The following is a 24,609-nucleotide window of genomic DNA, read 5'->3' as shown; positions in this document are numbered from 1 at the left end:
TGTTGCTTAGTGCAGTGTTTTTCAACCGGTTATGTAATTTCGCCTAATTGGGTTAAAAATATTTTTTGCTAACCAGTAATTATAATCTGCAAATGTGCCGTTGAGTGTCTGTGCTGTCTAGAGCTCTGCAGAGTAACCGTGTAATACTCTTCCATATCAGTAGGTGGCAGCAGGTAGCTAATTGCTTTGTAGATGTCGGGGACATGGTTTGTCAGGATCACAACATATGGGACGCATTGTGCAGGTAAAAGGGTATCTAGCACTTAAACCAAAAACAAAGGCGAGTGACTCTAAGAAAAGGCATTGAAACCTAGGGGTAGCTATGCGAAACTAAAACTGAACTGGCTGCAAAGTAAACAAAAATGGAATGCTGGACGACAGCAAAGACTTACAGCGTGTGGAGCAGATGGCGTCCACAAAGTACATCTGAACATGACATGACGATCAACAATGTCCCCACAAAGGATAATGTCTGCACAAATTCAATATTCTTAATTGCGAAAACAAAGCAGGTGCAGGGAATAGTGTTCAAGGAAGACATAAAACTGATACAGGAAAATACCAACAAAAGAGGAAAAGCCACCAAAATAGGAGCGCAAGACAAGAACTAAAACACTAGACACAGGAAAACACCAAATAAGTCAGGGTGTGATGTGACAGTACACTTACTTTGAGACAAGAGCTATAGTGATGCATGCTTGGTTATGGTTTAAAGTCATATCCAACAATTGCGACAACGAGTTTTTATTGTCAATACCGGCTAATGAGCTTAATTGTTTAAGGGTTTCTGCTGGTTGTGAGCCTTTGCATTTTTTCAATGAAAAAAATGTGCCTTAGCTCAAAAAACGTTGAAAAACACTGGCTTTGTGTATTCGTGATGTTAAATCTTTACTAACTTCATGGTACAGCAGGAAATTTAAATATATTTAGTAGTATAAGAGTTTGCCGTTGGGTCGTGAGATATCACTTGCAATTACTATAAGGGTGTGTAAAGTGTGCCATTTGCTTGTAACTCAAACTTAATTTTTCAACTGTAAATATACACAAAATGTGTATTATCCTATCACAGGAAACTTGGGGTGTTTTTAGAGCAGGGTTCCTAAACTGAAGTGACTGAAAGTAACATTTTATTGGATAATGCACAACATGAAATATAGTCACATACGGTACCGTTTATGCAAATAACATTGTTACATTAAGCACATTGCAGCAAATAATCCGTGTAACAGGACTATGCTGTGGGTTGTTTTAACCAACAGGGATAATGATTATTTTGTCTTTTCAGTAAATCTATTTCACTCCATTGTTTTATGTAACATTTTTTAAAAGGTGTACTTTACACTGGCAGTTATTTCACAATACCGGAAAGACAAACCGGAGAGTCCATTTCTTCATAGGGCATAAAAACTTTTTTTTATTTTGCTCAGTTTTTTCAATCAACTTTAGTCCACAAATGTAATGTTTTTTTGTGTTTTTTTTTATATACACAGCCTGTTCATCAAATTATGGTATTTTCCATTGAATATGAATCAAACCTGTGACATCCCATTAGGCACAAGACATGGATGTGTTTATTATACATGTCCTTTAAACCTGACTTTGAAACAACGTTGCGAAATAGTTGTATTTGTAAATTGAGACAATATTGATGTCAAACGTTGGATCCACTTTGTTGGTTGGGGAATGACCAAATTTCAATAGTCAAATTAACATCACAACCTAACATTGAATAAACGTTTAAAAAGCATGTTTCAACATTGTATTTGTGTAGTAGAGTCTTGGTTAAGACATTTTCCAAATTCTAAGGTCAAATCAACGTCAGACCCCAACATTGATTAAACGTCAAAAAGCATGTTGTTCCAACGTTAGGTTTGAGTTGCTCAACGTCAGGATCTAATTCAACAAGTTCTCGTTTTTTCAAAGTCTTGTGCCTGCTGGGATGACCATAACTGTAACCAAATTATATCACACTTTTTAATTAGTATGTATTAGACTTGTAAAATTATCTGATCAGAAGGCCTCCAAAAGGTTCAAAATGTGCAGGACACTTCAACAATAAACATGTTTTACAGCAAATTTTTTCACGCATTTATATATTTTAGTTACTGGAGTTGGTGAAATGGCTCAAAAAAAGTTAGGGGTATCATATTGAGATTTCGGGTGAAATTTCAGGATGAGGCCAACATGCCTAATAAAGTTTATACAGGTGAAGTCAATTAAATCTGGTGTGGTTTTTAAAAAAATATAAAGTATAGAGAAGGTCAAAAATTAATTTATCTGTGAAAGGTTATAGTGAATTTTAGCTTCATTCGGACATTTTACCAGAAAGCCCAGTATCCCAATTTTTTTGTGCAGGACACTATTATGGAGAAACTGCATCGGTAGAAAATGGATGGGATGGATGCATGGAGTGCACTGAGAAGGGGATTTGAGTAACCACTAGAGGGCAGTGTTAACCACCATTACCACCCTGATAAACTGCAGTGTCCATGCTTTAAAAAAATAGATTTACTGATCTGTCTTTTACAAGAAGTCCACTAAGGGGCGCTAGTTGCACGCCTAGCGGACATTAGAGGACCTAAAACGGCCATTGAGACCACCTGACCCCTTCACCTTTTCCCAGCAAGCTTGCAGCTCCACCTAAATTAGAGGCCTCTCCTGCTCGGGCCTCACAGCGAGGCAAGTGTGGGAGCGTTTGAGAGATCTACCCGTCAAACACATTGGACATTGGATTAAGACTACACGCCCCCTCCCCTCCCCTCTGTAGCCATGAGGTCTCCCCTTTCTCACAGAGCTTTAGAGTATTAATATCAAGGACCTATAGCATCTATAGTATGCAATGTGCAGCCACAGTCTTAAAAAAAGGAACAAGAACAAAGAAACGAGCAAAAATGCAAAAATTAGGAGAATAAAGTCATAGTGGTATGAGAGGGCCAAAAAATTACTCTTACAAGAAAAAAGTTGTAATTTTATCAGAATAAAGTTGTATAGTTTACATTTTGAAAGAAAAAGTAAATAAAATACATTAGTTATGTGAATTATATTTCTTCTTTCTCTAGCGACCCAAAGCGCTTTACATAGTGAAAGCCATTATCTACATGTAAGCTGCGTTTAAAGCAGAGTTTAAAGGGTGAAGGGCCTTGCCCAAGGACACGACAGCAGTGACTAGGATGGCGGAAGCTGAAATCAAACCTGGAACCCTCAAGTTGCTAATGGCAACAACTAACAACTGAGCCACGCCGCCCCATGTTAAATAAAACAATGAATAGAGATGTCATTTTTAATCAATACAATTAGGTTGGGGAAAAAATAGTCAGAATATTTTGTGAATAAAGTCAAAATATTCCAAGAAAAAGAACATCAGGGAGAAGAAAGTTGAAATATTTGGAAAATTAAAAAACAAAAACAAGAAAAAAAAATTGGAAGAAAAAGCCAACAAGTGTAAATGTAAGCTTTTCCCACCTCAGCTGATTTAAAAAAAACATCTAAATGTCAAATATCAAAGTGGCTCGTGCTTGGTTTGATTTTCAGCCTCCCGTGTGTGCACTGCATGTATTTATCACAGGCAGCGTGGTGTACTCTTCCAAACCCCTTTTCCATCCTCCCCACATTCCTCACTGTGGGAAGGGGAATTCTGTGTCCACGCTTTCAAGGAGCTTTCAAGCAAAATAATGCCTGAACACGCCCTCACCTTCGTCCCTCCTCCAGCTTTTCCCTCTGCACTTTCTCCATGTGGCGTTCAAAGCAGCCGGCGGAAAAAAAAAGCAAATTCTGCACACACTATGGTGAATTAGACGAATCCATAATAATTACCGCAAACGTATGAGTATAGTGTTAGTGGTGGTGGGGGGGGAGGCCTTTTGTTTGGCTAAGTGCACTATGGAAGTGAGAGGGTTGGGGGGGGGAAATGGCGGCTTTTGGGGGTAAGGTGGGGGAAGGGGGTCAGAATACTTCACAACAAGCCATGCGGCCCATGTTTGGCACGCTAACTTTACCGAGACCAAACAAGACAACCAGAGGGAGGAAAAGTTTGAAAGATTAGGTCGAGTGTCTTGCAGTCCAGCGCGTGGGGACTCCAAGGCTTCAGTGGCTTTATCGAGGAAAACCCACGCAAACAAACAGATAGTTGACTTCTACACGTGAAGCTGTGTGAACGGCGGGGAGGAAGCCATTAGCCAGCCGAGCCACAACATTAAATACCCTCGTCTGCACTGGGAACAAAAGCCGCTTCCTCGCGTTACATCCAGCCGGCATCCACTGGCAGGAAGTCATAAAGACAAAGACTTCCTGTAATGTTGCCAACTTGCCACCATGGAGCAGGCAGCGTGGCTCCTGTTGAAGCCTTAAACACGCTTTTGGGAATGGTGTCCAAAGTGTGGCCTGGGAGCCATTTTAGGCCCGCTGCTTGTTTTGAAAATATATTAACCCACATTGGATTGATTTTAGCATCGTTCATGTAAAAAATGTATCATTTAATTTTTCTGTACATGCGGTCCTTTGTGTAAAAAGTTTGGACACCACTGCCAGAGGGGTGCTTTCAGGGCCGCCCATCACTATACACCGATCATGTGCTGTGCCTAGAGCACCGTTTTACACGAAGAAAGGCATGTAAAATGTCAATTAAATAATGACTGGGCGCTTCATATTCAATTTTACTGCAAACGTATTCCTAGCCCCTTCATGCTCCATCACTGATAAGAATATAATGACAAATTTATCCACATTGTCCCAATGGCTCTCGTAGTAAGAATCAGAAAGGTTTACAGATGTATGTTTTTGTATTTGTTATTTTGCAACACAAAAAATGTATTTAACCATTTATCTCTGGAAGTCTCTTCAGAGAGTGGTGAGGACGGCGGAAAAGATCATCAGGACTCCTCTTCCTCCAATCCAGGAGATCGCAAAAAGCCGCTGCCTGACCAGGGCTCAGAAAATCTGCAGAGAGTCCTCCCACACCTACCAAGGACTGTTTTCACTGCTGGACTCTAGAAAGAGGTTCCGCAGCCTCCGTAGCAGAACCTCCAGGTTCTGTAACAGCTTCTTCTCTCAGGCCGAAAGACTCTTGAACGCATCATAATAATCTCTTCAATTCCCCCCAAAAATGGATTAAATCGCTGGAATATAAAGACAATATAACATACATCCATAAACGTGAACGCATATGCAAAAGTGCAATATATTTATCTGTACAGTAATTATTTATTTATATCAGCACCCTATTGATTTTTTATCCTGCACTACCATGAGCTAATGCAACACAATTTTGTTGTTATCTGTACTGTAAAGTTCAAATTTGAATGACAATAAAACAAAGTCTAAGTCTAAGTCTAAGTCTAAGTCTATCTCACATGAATTAAGTTTAATGCAAAACATGCATCACATTAAATTTTATAATTTTAAATTCAAGTTGGATTTGAAAAAAGTATAAAAATAGTTTCACATAAGTAAAAAAAGATTTTTTACATTTGCATTATATGTAACATTATTGCTGGCACAACTACAATTCTTGCTGGCATACTGCACTCGGTCATGGAATCTTTCCCAAATTATGCGGGCTCTATTGATAACTTCACTAACAACTTTAACAATACCCTGAGCTCCTAAACTACCATGTAGAAAACTGTAATGCAAATGGGGTGCGAGAAACTTGAGGTTTTCCATCAAGCATGGAATGATAGTTTAATAACTTATAAACATGCGCTTACCTTAGCTAAAACTAATAACTACTCCAATCTCAACCGCCTCAATAATTGTTTAATACAGTAGCATTGCTACCCCAACAAGGGACTTCTCCTAGTAGATCCACCCACTCGGCCGATGATTTCATGCAATCCTTAACTAAGAAAATTGAACTCATTAGAAAGGAGATTGAAGAGAACACGGCCCAGCTCCGTATGGGTTGAATAAACGCAGATACAAATGTATTTACTATGGAAAATGCTCTCAAAAATAACCTCTCTCATTTTGAAGAAATAACATTAGAGAAACTCTTGTGACTTGTAACTAGGACAAAACAAACATGTTTACTTGACTCACTTCCTGGGAAACTTATCAAGGAGCTGTTTGTAATATTAGACCATCAGTGCTGAATATTAATAACTTACTCACTTTCCTCTGGAACTGTCCCAACTTTACATGCCCCTAAAGCTGACAAACACGGCAGACTGTAGTCATCTGTCGGCGTGTCTTTAAAAAAAATCAAACAACGGATGTCCAGCAACTTTTTGCATTTCAATGCTAAGAAAACGGAAATGCTGATTATTGGTCCTGCTAGACCAGTGGTTCTTAACCTTGTTGGAGGCACCGAACCCCACCAGTTTCATATGCGCATTCACTGAACCCTTCTTAGTGAAAAATACAATGTTTTTTTTTTTCAAATTCAAGACAAAGTTATATGTTTTTGGTAACACTTTAGTATGGGGAACATATTCTAAGTAACAAAGACTTAATTTAGAGTTTTTTGGACACTAAAGGAACATATTCTAAGTAACAAAGACTTAATTTAGAGTTTTTTGGACACTAAAGGAACATATTCTAAGTAACAAAGACTTAATTTAGAGTTATTTGGTTAGGGTTAGGGTTAGAGGGTTAGGGTTATAATAAGGCCATGCCGAATACGGTATTAATAAGTACTTAATAATGACTAGTTAAGAGCCAATATGTTACTAATTTGCATGTTGATAAGCAACTAATGTTCCCCATACTAAAGTGTTACCATGTTTTTTTACTGGTGCACAAAATGAACCGTGATGAATCAATGGACCCCGACTTAAACAAGTTGAAAAACCTATTCGGGTGTTACCATTTAGTGGTCAATTGTACGGAATATGTACTGCACTGTGCAATCTACTAATAAAAGTTTCAATCAATCAATCAATTCAAAACCGTGCATGAACATCACCTTGTTCAAAGAACAAAACCAACACAGTGCATAAACTCACAACAAATTACACACCTGCAAATCAGTGTGACTTCTGCTGTTGCCGTATCCGCAATACGCCGATAGGGAGAAGTTTGTATTTACACGATGAGTCGGGTGTGTCTTGACCTCCGCTGAACCTCTGAGCACGACTCACCGAACTCCGAGGGTTCGATCGAACCCAGGTTAAGAACCACTGTGCTAGACACTGGCACTTATTTAAAGGTGTCATATGTAAAGGGATAAGCGGTAGAAAATGGATGGATGGATGAATGTAATAATTTTATGTCAAGTCATCATTAAATGGCCCTGATATGTCAAAAGGCATTAATAAATCATGTTCTTTTCGAATACCTTTAAAACTGATAACGGTATTTCAGCGGGGATAAGCTCCTTTCAAAATTAGATTTACAGTCCCAAAATATTGTTATTGTTTTAATTTTGATGCCCCGCCCTCCACCGATTGACCAATTAGAAAGTCTGCGAGTGTGTCACATCCAGGTTGCCAGTTACGCACCGCCCTCTTCGTCGAGCTACTGCCACTGGTAAAGTTACTAAACATGTCAGACCTTAGTAAATCTAAAAGGCATCTGTAGAGGGGGCGTGGTCGGCGCGCCTCCTGCGGGAAGGGCATGTGCAGGAGCCGGCTACGAAGCAGCTGACAGGTGAGTAGATTTCCCAGCTGAAGCGGGGTATCTAATCACCTGTCTCCTTTACTAGCAGCGGCCGAGGCCATGAGAGGGGAGCAGACAGCGGAGAGGCGAGCTCGTGCGAGAGAGAGCGCCGGAAGCAAGAAAACAAAAACGCAGAATAAAGAGACTGTTGAGCCTAAATTGCCGATTCATTCTTCCACCCCAGCCACAGAGAATCCAGACACGCAGAGACCGGTCACAGCGTCGTCACGATTCTCAACTTATTCATGACAAAGCCAGGAACAAAACGAAGATTTGTATCGGGGGTGCCTTTGAAAGATAGAGACGATTGAAGGCGGAGAAGATTTTTTCATCTGACGCCAAACTTGCTCATTTCCTCCTTGATAGGTAAGTCAGGCATTTACGGTTTCTTACTACTTGTAATAAATGGAAATGGACATTTTGTATGTAAACTATATTGTCCAATACAGTCTATGATCTTGTCTAACAAAGCTAGTATGTTCGTGCAAAGAATGCTTAGGAGCGAAGCACCATCACACCAGTGTAATGCTTATTAGCATGCTAGCCGGGTCAATGACACATCGACATATAGGCTAACGGGGGAAATATTTGCCCGTTAGCCTGTATGTCAATGTGTCATCCAACTGACAGGACAAAATATATTTTCTACAAATAAAACCTACGTGGATATGGGTAGTGTCAGTACCTATTTTGTTCTCTATATGCTGATACGCATGGGAAATGCATTCCAACATTAGCACGGCTAATTGCGGTTTCTGGCACTGCGTATGCATCAAACACATGTGGGTGGTATTTGCTTGACACAATATAATGCATTACATGTAGTGATTTTCTACTTTGTGTATTGACATGGTAGTAGGCTATATGATTTATGTGTAATGTGTTTTTTGCGTAACGTGGGTTGGCTCATAGAATTGAACTCTGCACTGAAAGATGGTGTGGTGCGTTGATGGAAGAGAATGCAGTGCGTCAGGTTGGATGCAACATGGAGTTATGCTGAACGAAATGTGGCGGTATTTTTACTGTTGGCCTTGGCTTGCCATCAAAGTAGGCCTATGCGATATATAAAATATATTATTATACATAATATATTTCAATGGTGGTCCGTGCGGTCAAACTAGACATTTTAGCAGGGTGATGTCAACAATCTGTCCCGACTCCCGACTAAAATATCGCTGCGTAACTTTACAAATACATTTGGCTAATCGACATCAGTAAAATGTGGCATAATTACTTAGTAAATGATCTAGCATAAACAAGAGAAACCTACAGCGTAGGACTCATCGATTGCCATTTGAAGTTCCTTGGAGTAGGATTCGGATTTGGCTGTGTATCTGGCAACCTCAGTCATGGAGAGTGGGAGGGGACTACAGAATTTTGACCGTGATTGCAGCACCATTTCTGGCCACATTACAACATATGGCACCTTTAATAATACCACCTTAAAATTTGACAATATAAAATAATTATACAAAGCTACTCTGTGAAAAATCTCAGCATTATTTCCGACGAAACTCTCTCGTTTGAGCTGCTTGTTAAGAGTGTTACTAAAACTAAAACTAAAACAGCCTTCTTTCATCACCGTAACATTGTTCCATTTTGTCCACCAGCAACGCTGAGATCATTATTTGATATGTCTCGTCACGATTACTTAACGTATTATTTTTGGGTCTCCTTATGTCCAGTAACCTTAGTAAAATTGTCTAAATTCCAGCATCAAGGCTGGATTTTGGACAATACATTTCCGATGCCGACCTCTGAGATTTATTTTAAATTGGCGCAAAAAACTATAAAATGGGACCTTTGATATACATATTAGCAAGTCTCACCAAAAAGACATAAGTCGTCCGTGCAGTCAGCAGGTCAATGAGAACATTGAATGCCATCCTTTCTGGCTTGTGCAACTGCTGACTTATGTAACCTAAAATATGAAGCAACGTCTCTCAAAAACAAACAAATCACTTTCACGAGTATGTGCTCGAAGCTTGACAGCATCTTTGTATTTTTGGGTTAAAAAGAAGTAAAAAGACCATTGAGTCATTTGGCTTTTTGAATCCTCTTGGGAATTGCAGAGAACCGCTTATGGAGTACAGTGCAGGACACTAAAACAAATAGCTTTGTCACGCAAAACACCACTGTCCACTGCAGAGGACACTCTTTCAGGGGATTAAATGTCATTGCAATGATCTACCATACCTTAAAAGTTTTACTTCATCAAATGGCTTGTCATATGTTAACATGTTAAATTATGTTTACAATGCTCCAATAGTCTTTGTACAACAGGAGAGCTGAAAGACCTACAGCAAAAAAACTATGGTTAAAGATATGACAGGTGTTTTTAGAAATCTGCCGTAAAAATTGTATTATCGCATAAGTTTTTAATGAAATGTGTCATTCCCAGGACAGATTTCCATTTCATTCCAATAGACTGCCAGTTGAGTAGCCTTGATTTACAAGATTAAAATCTGTGTAGTGCTCCACAGTATACATCCTGGGCTTTCCAATGACATGTTTAGGTTTGTCCAATAAAATAGAAGATCTATCTTTTAAAAATCTTTCCAAGAGAAGTTCTTAACTCTTTGAGAATATTGGTAAATTTTTGCTCCAACTTTGGTCGTGTTACTCTGAATGAAATAATTTTTCCCTGAGAGGGTTTTTTTCATGTTCATTTCAAATGTTTTTATTTCATTTATCACTTTAAGTGTGCATCCTCACTCTTTTTTGAATGCGCCTTTTATTATTCTTATTCTTATTATTGGCGGGCCGTGCGTTTCCCACCTAAGCCTTCAGTGATCTCCGACTTCAATGATTACCTCTCAAAATACTATAATTGATGTCACCACATAATCATTGTTGAAGAAATACTATACAGGAACACATTTACACCCTACTGGGCATCAGTGACCTGCAGTGAACTAAACACCAGGTGAGGCATAGATACTTTTGGAGTTTTTTCTTCTTTTTTTTTTACTTAAATTCATATGTGCAGCTCTAATCTGCTGATTTAGGTTGCACATTAGAATAACAGGAAAAAGAAGGGAGTTATTCGCTTTCATAAAAACGGTATCAAAATGATATTATGATATGATAAATGGGTCCAAAACCATCTTTTTAAGATGGCTAACTTCATTGCCCTGCCCAAACTACCTACTTCCCTAGAGACTGCACAACTTCTGGTCAAGCATGTTTTCAGCCTACTCGGTGTCCCTCAGGACCTGGTCTTGGACGTATTTTTGCAAGGGTTTGGGAGCCCGGAGCCTTTCATCTGGTTATCGTTCCCAGACCAATAGCCAGACGGAAAGGCCTAACGAGGACCTGGAGGCTGCTCTCCACTGTGTGTACCAATGACATACTTCGTCCTTGTCCTCCCACCTCCTTTGGGTGGAGTATGCTCACAATTCCCTCACCTCCTTGGCCACAGGTATGTCTCCTTTTAAAGTTGCCTATGGTTATTAGCCGCTTCTCTTTTCCTCTCAAGAGTGTGAGATCGCCATCCCATCCGTTCACCAGCACATCCCCCGAGCTCATCGGGTGTGGCGGAATACTAAGAGAGGCTTTGTCCCAAACGGCAGGCCAGAACTTTAGGCTGGCGGATTGTCACATGATACCATCACCCCCTTATTAACCTGGACAAGAGGCATGGCTGTTTATTCAGAACTTATCATTGGCTGGCTCCTGTAGAACGCTCATGGTTCTGTATCCTCGATCCATCCCTTCTGCGTGTACTGTCACTCTCTCCAACCTGAGAAACCATGTACACCGCCAGGGGCCACCTTCTAGAGGGGGAGGTACTGTCATGATCTGTCATCTCTGCTGCTGCCTGTCTTCTTTTTGTTGCAGTGCCTGGTTTCTTGGTCACGGGGCAAAGGCACCTACGCGTGGAGGCCACTGTGCTCATTAGGACCTTCAAGGAGCAAATATTTTTCTGTCCCCTTCTCAAGATTTGTGCATCGAGACGATCCTGTCTCGGAGGTCTACAAACAATTCCTTCGACTTCATTCTTGGTTTGTGTTCTGCAATGCATTGCCAAGTGTGGGACCTTATATACAAACCTCGTTTCCATATGAGTTGGGAAATTGTGTTAGATGTCAATATAAACGGAATACAATGATTTGCAAATCATTTTCAACCCATATTCAATTAAATGCACTACAAAGACAAGTTATTTGATGTTCAAACTCATAAACTTAATTTGTTTTTGTAAATAATAATTAATTTAGAATTTCATGGCTGCAACACGTGCCAAAGTAGTTGGGAAAGGGCATGTTGACCACTGTGTTACATGGCCTTTCCTTTTAACAACACTCAGTAAACGTTTGGGAACTGAGGAGACACATTTTTAAAGCTTCTCAGGTGGAATTATTTCCCATTCTTGCTTGATGTACAGCCTAAGTTGTTCAACAGTCCGGGGGTCTCCGTTGTGGTATTTTAGGCTTCATAATGCGCCACACATTTTCAATGGGAGACAGGTCTGGACTACAGGAAGGCCAGTCTAGTAGCCGCACTCTTTTACTATGAAGCCACGTTGATGTAGCACGTGGCTCGGCATTGTCTTGCTGAAATAAGCAGGGGCGTCCATGGTAACGTTGCTTGGATGGCAACATATGTTGCTCCAAAACCTGTATGTACCTTTCAGCATTAATGGCGCCTTCACAGATGTGTAAGTTACCCATGTCTTGGGCACTAGTACACCCTCATACCATCACAGATACTGGCTTTTCAACTTTGCGCCTATAACAATCCGGATGGTTCTTTTCCTCTTTGGTCCAGAGGACACGACGTCCACAGTTTCCAAAAACAATTTGAAATGTGGACTCATCAGACCACAGAACACTTTTCCACTTTGTATCAGTCCATCTTAGATGAGCTCAGGCCCAGCGAAGCCGACGGCGTTTCTGGGTGTTGTTGATTGAACGGTTTTCGCCTTGCATTGGAGAGTTTTAACTTGCACTTAGATGTAGCGGTCAACTGTAGTTACTGACAGTGGGTTTCTGAAGTGTTCCTGAGCCCATGTGTTGATATCCTTTACACACTGATGTCGCTTGTTGATGCAGTACAGCATGAGGGATAGAAGGTAACGGGCTTAGCTGCTTACGTGCAGTGATTTCTCCAGATTCTCTGAACCCTTTTATGATATTACGAACCGTAGATGGTGAAATCCCTAAATTCCTTGCAATAGCTGGTTGAGAAAGGTTTTTCTTAAACTGTTCAACAATTTGCTCACGCATTTGTTGACAAAGTGGTGACCCTCGCCCCGTCCTTGTTTGTGAATGACTGAGCATCTCATGGAATCTACTTTTATACCCAATCATGGCACTCACCTGTTCCCAATTTGCCTGTTCACCTGTGGGATGTTCCAAATAAGTGTTTGATGAGCATTCCTCAACTTTATCAGTATTTATTGCCACCTTTCCCAACTTCTTTGTTATGTGTTGCTGGCATCAAATTCTAAAGTTAATGATTATTTGTAAAAAAAAAAAGTTTATCAGTTTGAACATCAAATATGTTGTCTTTGTAGCATATTCAACTGAATATGGGTTGAAAATGATTTGCAAATCATTGCATTCCGTTTATATTTACATCTAACACAATTTCCCAACTCATATGGAAACGGGGTTTGTATATAGACAGGTGTGTGCGTTTCCAAATCATGTCAAACCAACTGAATTTACCACAGGTAGACTCCAATTAAGCTGTAGGAACATCTCAAGAATGATCAGTTGAAACAGGATGCAGCTGAGTTCACTTTTGAGCATCATGGCAAAGACTGTGAATACTTATGTTTATGTTTTTTAGTTTTTTCAAAAAAATTTGCTAAAAAATTGTCATTATGGGGTATTGTGTGTAGGATTTTGAGGACAAAAAATTACTTATTTTATTTTGGAATACGGCTGTACGTGTTACATAACAAAATGTGGAAAAAGTGAAGCGCTGTGAAGACTTTACAGATGCACTGTAGAAGTTATTAAGTTTATAGTGTTTTTAAAAGGTAGACATGTAATTTTTTGTTACAGTTTAATCAATGTTTTTTGGTGTTTTTTGTAACCAACAGTAATTTCTAAAATACTGAAAACACTGTTTTCTAGCTTCCACTGGTGGACATGAGGACTTAATACTACTTCATATAAAATAATGAAGACATGCATGTGTATGATAACCAAGGTAAAAAAACGACTTCTTGCAGTATCATTTATAATACAAAGGGAGCGTTGCATAACATTTACAAAATGGTGGAATAAAAAAACTTAACGTTTAAGCTCAAGTGACAATTTTCAATGTTTAAATAAAACGACAATAAGAAAAATATAGTTAGGCTATCAACTTGGATATAATTGTTGTTTTATGAAAGGTTTTCCCTGTTATTAAAACAATAGAAAGATGGATGCCTTGTCCACTGCAAAGGACATTTAATAAAAGGATTAACACATTTTCTGACACAGTGTAACTATTCAATGCAAAAATAATTGCAACCTTTATTTTTCTGAGTCTCAGGAGGTTAAAGTAACACATATTGGACTTTTACATTAATATTGGCATGCATCATGTTAAATGTATACCAAATGATGAGCCACCTGCCAGCTTTCCCCAGTGTAAATACTGTACCTCTGTCATTTGAATTATGTGCCCTCTTGCCTGCCTTGGCCGCCATCCAGCAGCCGGCCTCCTCCTTCCTCCTCTAGGACAAGCGCGTCACTACGACAACCAGATGGCAGCTGTGCCCATTCGCCAGCCCCAGTCTCCTCCTTGCTCGTCTGGATGCGACTCCGGTTTGTCTGTTCGCCGTCGCTGTGAAGCAGGAATGCGACTGACATTTGACTTTGGCAAAAAGCAAAGCAAAAGAAAACGTATGACTTTCAAGCAAAAAAAAAAAAAAAAAGGAAAAAAGTGCAAGAGCACAAGTTGACATTTCAACTGATCAATACCAGCTGGTCCTGTCAGATTTCTTGTCTATCTAGACAAGAAACCTGCTAGAATACTTCAGTCAGTACACTTTAATAGATACATTGTGTACTTAATTTCCTGATTGTGAACATTTTGAAAGTAAATCCATTACTGTCACTACGCACTAACCGGAAATGGCAATTGCAACATTTTGGTCATTTTGAGTGCTGATAGTGTTCTGCATTGTGTCATACCTACATTAGTGCCACAGCACATAATCATTAGCTCATTAAATAAGCTCGATTCACATAAACATGCGATAATATTCACCCCAGTGATGATAGCCAGCTCGCATTGGTTAATTGACTTTTCTATTCCTTTGTCTTTATTGCGTGCATGAATATGTTGTGGCGTGAGTGACTGAGCAATGTTTTTGACTTGATGGATTATTTTCGTGTTGTTTGGTGTTTGGTATTTATTATGTGGACGAGTTCACGAGTGAGGGAAGAGTGGATCGTGAGATCGACAGGCGAATCGGTGCGGCATCTTCAGTAATGCTGACGCTGTATCGATCCGTTGTGGTGAAGAAGGAGCTGAGCCGGAAGGCAAAGCTCTCAATTTACCGTTGGACCTACTGTCCCATCCTCACCTATAGTCATGAGCTTTGGGTTATGACCGAAAAGACAAGATCACGGGTACAAGCGGCCTAAAGGAGTTTCCTCCGCCGGGTGGCGGGGCTCTCCATTAGAGATAGGGTGAGAAGCTCTGAGAGCTCAAAGTAAAGCCGCTGCTCCTCCAGATGAGGTGGTTCGGGCATCTGCTCAGGATGTCACCCGAACGCCTCCCTAGGGAGGTGTTTAGGGCACGTCCGACCGGTAGGAAGCCACGGGGAAGACCCAGGACACGTTGGAAAGACTATGTCTCCCGGCTAGCCTGGGAACGCCTCGGGATGCCCCGGAAGGAGCTGGGCGAAGAGCTGGGGAGAGGGAAGTCTGGGCTTCTCTGCTTACGCTGCTGCTCCTGCGACCCGACCTCGGATAAGCGGAAGATGATGGATGGATGGATTATTTTGTCTTCCATGTAAAAAAAGTTCCCTGTCAACTAGGGCTGGGCGATTATTTGATCATTGATCGCAATTAATCTGAGTTGGATCATGGTGATCAGCTGTTAGCATATTTCCTCGATCCAACATGGTGGACATTTCTGTTAGAAGTTACCCCAGTAGTACACAGTAGGGAAAAACGATGCTTGGTATAACAATGCACGAAAAAAAATACTTTTTTTTTTGACCGTGATGCTTGTTAGCTGACTTTTGCTAGCGTTTATTTATGAGTCATGGTGCATAAAAAAAGAAAAACATATGTGTGCTTGTCTCACATAAGGATTGTGAAGGATCAGGATCAGGATCAGATCAGAAATACTTTATTAATCCCAGAGAAGAAATTAAGAAATAGATAAATAGGTAAGAGATAGGCGGCCATGCCAGCATCCTGAGGGCTTGAAGTTCGCTTCTAGCTCGGGCCATCCTCATCACGGCCGTTGTGTCCTTGGGCAAGACAGTTTGCCCACCGCGCTCCCAGTGCCGCTCACACTGGTGTACGAATGTGAATGAATGTTTGGTGGTGGTCGGAGGAGCCGTAGGCGCAAATTGGTAGCCACGCTTCCGTCAGTCTACCCCAGGGCAGCTGTGGTTACAAATGTAGCTTACCATCATTATGAGGAGTAAAGTAAAGTTAAAGTCCCAACGATAGTCACACACACATTAGGTGTGGTGAAATTATCATCTGGGATTTGACCCATGTTCACACCCTGGGAGGTGAAGGGAGCAGTGAGCAGTAGCAGTGGCCGCGCTCGGGAATCATTTGGTGATTTAAACCCCAATTCCAACCCTTGAGTGCCAAGCAGGGAGGTAATGGGTCCCATTTTTATAGTCTTTAGTATGACTCGGCCTGGGTTTGAACTCCTTGAACCTTCTAGTCTCAGGGCGGACACTCTAACCACAAGGCCGCTGAGCAGGTCTTGAATATATAACTGAATATATAGCTGAGTATATGAATGATGGGTTTTCAGTGTCTAGAAAAGCGTTATAAAAATCTAATCCATTATTTTCCATTACTATTATTACAAAAACCAAGGTACTATTAAATATTAAAACGAAATCAGAAGCTTTGTCATGAAAAGCTTGAAGAAAGTCATTTCCGGAAAAGGCACGATGACCAAATGAAGAAAGGAGGAATCATGACGTCACACTTCTGCATATATTTAACGGTGGAATTAAGAGAAACAAACCAATACTTAAAATAAATAGCTGTGTTATGTATAATGTGAGGTGCAGATACTCATCTTTTCCAGCAGCTTGAAGTCCACGCCAGCTTATTCCTGTTTGGAGCAAAGAAAAGCAGCAGCTGCTCTCACAAAAGAAAACACACCACAAGTCCATCACTTGTTTGGCTTTGAATTCTTTTAGTGACTTTTTTGTTGATGTCCGTCAAGCAACACATGTCCTGATCTACATCAGTCAGTACCATCCCATAAAAGAGACAATGGAGCACCGTTGACAAACAATTCACTGTGAAACAAACTGATGGCAAACAACATTTGTGCGCTTACTTTTTTTGGAGTACCTGTGCGCGGAGAACTCTTTCCAGCCACCATTAGAAACATTGCATGTGTTTGCCTGCGCACGGCCTATATAGGACATCTCAGTGAAGCTACGCCGCTAATTGTCATTTGACCGCAGCCAGGCAGTTTGTGAACTTTGCAGACATGCAGAAAAACACATGAAGACAATTTGCAACCGGCATTGCCGCCGATTGGCCTGGTCTGCATCAAAGCCGTGAGCGAATCGTAGCTTAAAGCGTCTTATCTCAGAGCGTCACATAAGCGAGGCAAGCCATGACACAGTTCTTCCTCCCACTGCAGAAGATAACAACGGGGAAAAGGGACTCACAAGGTTACACGGTAAACAAAGCAATGCATCCAAAGTTGAGAGCTGAAGGGTCTTTTTTTACGTCGAGTTTTGGCACTGGTGGCCCTTCCGAAAATGAAGCTCCACAAAAAGAAACGACCCAAAAGTCCTCCGATTAGGGGCCATGGCTGATTCGTAAAGTCACCTGAAGTTGGACATCCAAAAGAGAGTATTTACAGAAAAACAGACGGCAAGGGACAACCCCCATTTCTACGACATAGACAAAACATACAAACAGGCACTTAAGTGCTGACGCAATTATTAAACTGAGATAAAATACAAGTTTGTCAAACATTTTCTTCCTTTTTGTTTTTAACAAGTGATCAGATTTGTACTGTTTTCCTCCACTAAAAAGCATTGTGCTAGCTGTTAGCTTTAGCATGATGTGTCGTACAATATTAATTGTCCTGAGAGGAAAATGATTGAGGAACAGTTGATTTGAGCTCGCTAATAACATTTTTGTTAATGGCACTAATGGCTCACCTTGAACTGTAGTGAGTAGGATGCTCCATTTGATGCTAATACCGCTCGCTGGCGTTAGCGAGCCAGCTCGTGAGCTACGGCACTTCCTGCTACAAGTGCCTCTTGTTTCCAGACTGTTTGTCAAATACATTTTGGTGTATGGCTTTGTTTTATGGCGAAGATACACAGTAACATTTAAGAGAAAAATCAAAAAACAGAAAATGTGATAAAAGTGGCATAATAACAGCAAAAAGCTAATAGCAGCCATACTAACACTTTAATAGCTCAGTCATTTTGAGCGGTTTCTTATTTATTCTGACACATTCGGGAGTGATTTTAGAAGTTAAAGTCACACCCAGCAATTTATTTGTTACTTGCCAAGATTTAAAATTGTATTTCTAGAAATGTCTCTAGTGTTAAGAGCTATTTACTTATTTTAATAATTGACTAATTTTTATTTTAGCAAGAATATTTATATTTTTTATTCCAATTAAAAAATGTAAAAAATTAAAATAAGATATTTTGGTTTTCCCCACATTTAAAGATTCTGCAACATCTCAAGGATGCTTAATTTAAGAATTGCAAGTTGAATAATACTTGTTTTCAGAATAAAATACCTATGTATATCTTAAAAGTCCTGCTAATTTCTAGATATACAAATTTTAATTTAGTAAAATATCTGTCCATGTCACTAGTTTTTAGTATTTTTTCCCCCTAAAATGTTATATTTTGACAGCTCTTTTTTGCAGTGTACTCATCTGTTTTGAAAAGTAAATGGTGGTTACACTGCAAATTATTTGCCAATTTCTCGACATTGCACTAGGTTTAAAAGCTATTTACTTATTTTTAGTCATAGACTAAACTTAATTTTAGCATTTATAATAATAGTTCGTCTATTCTAGTTTTAAAATGTTAAAATTGAGAAAATAACTATTCAAATAAGATCATTAGGTTTTTCCCAGATAGAAAATCTTGTGTAAAGATTCTGCAACATCCCGAGGATGCTTACTTTAGGAATTGCAAGATGAATAATGCTTCTTTTTTTAATAAAATACTTACTTGAAAGTCCTGCTAATTTCTAGATATAAAAATCTTAATTTAGGATGTCTTATCAAGTAAAATTAACAAGCTGCATGGACAGATAATTTCACTAGTGTTTAGCATTTTTTTTCTTGAAATCCAATAATTTTATTATATAGTTTGCCAGCTCTTATTTTGCAGTGTATGAGATGAACTGGTATGTGTCCTTTTTAAAAAAGTACAAATTTACTTGCCCATTCATCCCATAAATAGTATGATTGTGAGCAGCACTAGTAGCTGTTCTTGATATTACCTGCAGATAAATCTGTAACAACATCAAATTAAGAAATAAAAAATTCCCAAATTTACTCCAAGGAAAGGAAAGCTGTGTCTAAAATCAACCAGAGGCACTTTTTGTTTTGCAGCTACACCGCTCTATAGTCTCTTCTCCATACACTAAATAGTTTTTTCTCTCGGGGGAACAAAAAGTCGCCTCCCTTCTTCTTTTTACGTCTCTGATTGGCTCCCACTCACGGAATGAAAGGAGCAAGAATGTCCATTGGCACACGTCCCTGTTGGTTTGCACCACCGACAAGACCATTTCACACTTTATCTCCAAGTGCTGCTGGGGACGTGTCCAACCAAAAAAAAACCCCAAAAAACAAAAAAAGAACAAGTCCAGATCTTCGAAGCGGCGCTGCCACACTGTTCCCCCAAGGACGATGTCGCTGACATCAGCACTCTGCAAGCAGACACAAAAAAGTGTTTGCTTAGAAACATAACACAGACACTGTAAGAATAACAAATATATAGCATCACATGCAGCTTGCAATAAATAATAAGTCAATCTTAAGGTCTCCTATCTGGGAAATATTATTTTCTAGCCAAATGGAACATAGTGAGCCGAAAGTAAAAGAGCGGCAATAAACACGATGAGTAAAGAAAGATAAACAGAAAAGTGATAGAGGATAAAGAGCACATGTCTGTTTGTTTTTCAAATCAGGTCATCGCGCCTCACAAGGAGTCTGCTGTGCTGTAGTAAAGCAAACACAACCAAGTCCTCTCTCGCCGCATCGCGCTTCCAAGTTTGCGGCTTCACTCTATCATATATTTTTTGTTTGTTTCTGGCCCGCCGCATCGTTTTATATGGCTCGCGAAGGCTCGGATATAATATGCGTCATTCAAGGACTTTATCTCTGCTTACCAAATGTGTTCGTTCTTTCCGTTCTGACAGAAAAAATGATCGTACTGCATTAAATTGCACATGTTTCCAATTTCAATATTATCCAATACTGCAACAAATACTGAATCGTCATATATTTCAAACAATTTAAAGTAAAAACAAATACTGTAAATATCTGTTTGACTTATCATTTCAAAACAAGTTATCTGTAAAAATGACAATAGATTTGACAGTAAAATTTACGGTGGTTTTAAAAGTATACACTGTACATTGCAAAAACCCTATCGCTGTTTTTTTACGGTAAAATGCTGTATTTTGTCAAATCTGCGGTTGTTTTTATCGCGTATTACTGTAAACGGAAAAAGGGTAGCACCTTTTTTTTTTTTTACAAAAAACACTTGCAGCTCTGTTGCCAGAACTAAAAAAAAAACAGTCTTGTAAAAACCACCGTACATTTCTCAATAAATTCTGCCGACTAAGGGCCTGATTTACTAAGATCGAATACCACGCACTAAACAGCGTGTGCAAAAAATAAAATGGGTGTTGTGTCTGATTTAATTAAACTGCGAGTGCAATTGAAAATTGGTGCAGACCGCCTTATTTAAAAAATGAGGATTTTGCGTGCATACAGGGCTTTTACCAGAGAGACACTTGATTATTTTCTGCACATTTATCATGTCATCAGCAGCACACATCTATAATCGGTAACACATTTCTGAAGCCAAATCTAAACAATAGAAACATATGCACACCAACACTTCAGTGCGAAGGGCGCTTTTGTGCGCCTTGAATGAACGCAAGAAAATGCATAATAAAAGACATCTTTTCTTGCAGGAGATATTACAGTAGAATATTTCCTAAATTAATAACAAGGAACGGCATTTAAAAAAAACGCCAGCAGACACCAAAAGGCATCAATTGAATTCATTTTAATCAGCCCTTTAAGTCATCCAGCTGCTACAAAATTCCATCCATCCATCCATTTTCTACCGCTTATTCCCTTTTGGGGTCGCGGGGGGCGCTGGAGCCTATCTCAGCTACAATCGGGCGGAAGGCGGGGTACACCCTGGACAAGTCGCCACCTCATCGCAGGGCCAACACAGATAGACAGACAACATTCACACTCACATCCACACACTAGGGCCAATTTAGTGTTGCCAATCAACTTATCCCCAGGTGCATGTCTTTGGAAGTGGGAGGAAGCCGGAGTACCCGGAGGGAACCCACGCAGTCACGGGGAGAACATGCAAACTCCACACAGAAAGATCCCGAGCCCGGGATTGAACCCATGACTACTCAGGACCTTCGTATTGTGAGGCAGATGCACTAACCCCTCTGCCACCGTGAAGCAAAATTATAAAAGGAAATTGCTAAATAGACAATATGTCTACTTTTTTTTAGTTCTGTCAGTCCAAAAATTTTGACACGCATATTTAGGACGGAGAATTCTCGTCTGTCTTTGCAGTGCGAGCACTCATCTCTCAGAGCCGTGTGTGGAACTGTGTCAATTTGCACGTCCTTCTGACGCGTGCCAAATAAAACGCAAAATAGGTCTCCCAAAACGGTGACGAGTGCTGATAAATCACATTGTGGATTTTAAATATATATATTTGCATTTTCACCTCTCTGTACTGTGGGCGTTTTGATGATTAGCATATATTTTGCATAATTCCATCCATTTTCTACCGCATGTCCTTTTCGGGGTTGCGGCGGGTGCTGGAGCCTATCTCAGCTGCATTCGGGCAGAAGGGGGGGTACACCCTGGACAAGTCGCCACCTCATCACAGGGCCAACACAGATAGACAGACAACATTCACACTCACATTCACACACTAGGGCCAATTTAGTGTTGCCAATCAACCTATCCCCAGGTGCATGTCTTTGGAAGTGGGAGGAAGCCGGAATACATGGAGGGAACCCACGCAGTCACAGGGAGAACATTCAAACTCCACACAGAAAGATCCCGAGGCCAGGATCGAATCGTATTGTGAGGCACATGCAGTAACCCCTGCACCACCGCGCTGCCCATTTTGCATAATTATGACACAAAATAGATTGCACGTCTTATGCTGCTCACAACAAATGCAATCCACTTTGCGCATGTTTGGTAGATCAGCTTTGCGTGTGCTATCAAGTTTGCACGTGTTTTAGTACACGCATGCCTTTTAGTAAATCAGGCACTAAGCTGCCATTTTTCCCCGTAAAAAAACAGCGGTACTGTTTCTCCATTTACCGTAATATGTTGTAAAAAACACTTTTTACTCCAGTAAAATTCCAGTGACTGAGCTGCCATTATTTTATTTTAATGTAAAAAGTAGTTTCTTTTTTACAGTGTGCGTAAAAAAAAACTTGTGATCAAATGCAGTGGCAAATTCATATATTTTTTGCTGTCACAATCGGCCCTCTGACGGCAGCCATAACTGTGATGTGGCCCTGGACGAAAACGAGTTTAACAACCCTGCTCAAAAGCATATTCTACATATTTGTGGTCTAAATTGAGCATAAAAAAATCTAAATGTACTTGAACATCAATACTACAGTAGTAATGGCCACTAGATGAGACCAAACTAAGCAGTATTGTTGCCACTGATTGGTTTAGCCCAGGGGTCAGCAACCCAAAACATTGAAAGAGCCATATTGGACCAAAAATACAAAAAACTAATCTGTCTGGAGCCGCAAAAACTGAAAGCCTTATATAAGTCTTATAATGAAGGCAACATATGACGTAAGTGTCTATATTAGATAGAATAGCCTACTATCAAAATGACTATGTGTCGCAGGGTGAAGCAAATCTTTGTAGACAGAAATGTTGAAATGTAATATTTGTAACACCAACAATGTAAAGCGCATGCAGAGGTAAATAAAGCTGTTGGATGCTGACCTCTCATGAAAATTCAATTGCAACTAATCTCATCTTGTGGAGTTAAGAAAAAAACTACATTAGGACGTTACTTTGAGTCACAGTCATATTTTTTGACCCGTTGCTACTTAGATACTTAGATAAATATTTGACTGAGGCAAGTACCTGCAAAATTAGCTAAAAAAAAAACTAGCATGCTAATAACAGTTAGCATGCTTCAAGTAACAAAATTGACTCCGAGGCTTAAACCAGCAAAAATGTGCTAAAAAGCTCGCAGGCTAATATTTTGTTACTTCCCTCATGTTAACTGTTAGCATGCTAACATTATCAAGTAGCATTTTGACATAAGTAACAATTAAAATCAGTTGAGAAATGTGTTAGAAGTAACACTTTGTAAGAATACTTGTTTAAATAAGTCTTTAAATTTTTTCTGACATGAAGAACAGTCTGAATGTCCTAAATAAGTGGAATGGTTTGAATCGGTTAAGAAATGTGGGAAAAGTGGAAACATTGTCTGTTCATTGTGAATGGGTAAAAGAAATGTAGAATATGTGCAATGAATGAGCTGAACATTTTCAAAGTGGAATGGTTTGAATCTGATTAAAACAGTGGGAGGAAAAGTGAGACGAAAAATAGGGCAGAATAACTGATGTGTGAATGCTGGAAGGCATTCCCCACATCTAGTATAATAATAATACTTTTTCAAAATGTTAATAGAACAACCATGGAACAAGCACAAAGACAAACTCATAATGTCCATACAAGTTCCGTGTGTGGTGTTCTAACAGAAAAGGGCATCTGTATTTGGGTATTGCTATGATATGCTGTGATCATGAAGTATGCTTACAGAATGGCGCATGAAAAGTTGCGGAAGACAGCGAGTGGACGCGCTTCCAGGCGAGTGAAGATGCTAAATGTAGTCACGCTGACATCAGCCAAGAGAGATCTTCTCATTCCCTAAAATTTGCCAGCCTCGCTCCAATCCGATAATTGCTGCTTTATATTTACGACACCCTCCTATCCTGCCAGGTTTGTCTTCTTCCTCATGCAGTGAACTATATTTAGCCCCCGAGCACAGACATGGCCATGGCGGCCTAAAGCACGGCTCAGCTGCCACATCTAGCGGGACGGCCTGCGCCAAGACACAAACAAGGACACGCACATGCACACGAGACATAGACACAGACTATATTTACTCTCATAATGATGAGCCTTTTTCATCTTAAAATTATATAGCAAGGCTGCCTGAGGTTAATGCACTGACTCACACTCTGGTCAAAAACACTCGCAACATCTCCTCCATCTATACTAGGGATGTCTAAAGTGCCACTTGGGGGCTATTTTTGGCTCGTTTGTTGTTGACTTTCGAATAAAATAAAAAATCACAATTGATTACTGGTACATATTACACTAATTTAATTTGTCACATATGTCATTTGCTTAGATAGGTTTACACATTTTGACCTACAGTGGGGTGAATGTCACTTCACACTGTGCACACTGTGCACTTAATTCCTAAGGAGGCCATTTTGGACGATGTAGTGCACTCACAGGGAATAACAATCACAATTTTTACCTGCTACTACTTCTCTCCCTTTTAATTGCAACCGTGGCGATGTGTAGGTCGGTGGTTGCATGTTG

The 24,609-nt window shown here is 39.9% G+C and overlaps 1 protein-coding gene across 1 annotated transcript in view; it reads right to left on the bottom strand.

The window, feature by feature from the left end:
* Window positions 1–18,596: 18,596 nt before the first annotated feature.
* LOC133605923 (insulin receptor substrate 1-B) overlaps window positions 18,597–24,609 on the bottom strand; it is a 72,247-nt gene continuing 66,234 nt past the window's right edge. Inside the window, exon 4 of the mRNA XM_061959321.2 lies at window positions 18,597–19,667. Coding sequence (XP_061815305.1) covers window positions 19,660–19,667 — 8 coding nt within the window. The 3' untranslated portion in view covers window positions 18,597–19,659. The remainder of the gene's footprint in view (window positions 19,668–24,609) is intronic.

The sequence above is a fragment of the Nerophis lumbriciformis genome, linkage group LG05 (assembly GCF_033978685.3).
Source record: "Nerophis lumbriciformis linkage group LG05, RoL_Nlum_v2.1, whole genome shotgun sequence".
In the NCBI taxonomy this organism is placed as follows: Eukaryota; Metazoa; Chordata; class Actinopteri; order Syngnathiformes; family Syngnathidae; genus Nerophis; species Nerophis lumbriciformis.
This window is presented reverse-complemented; position numbering and strand designations above follow the sequence as displayed.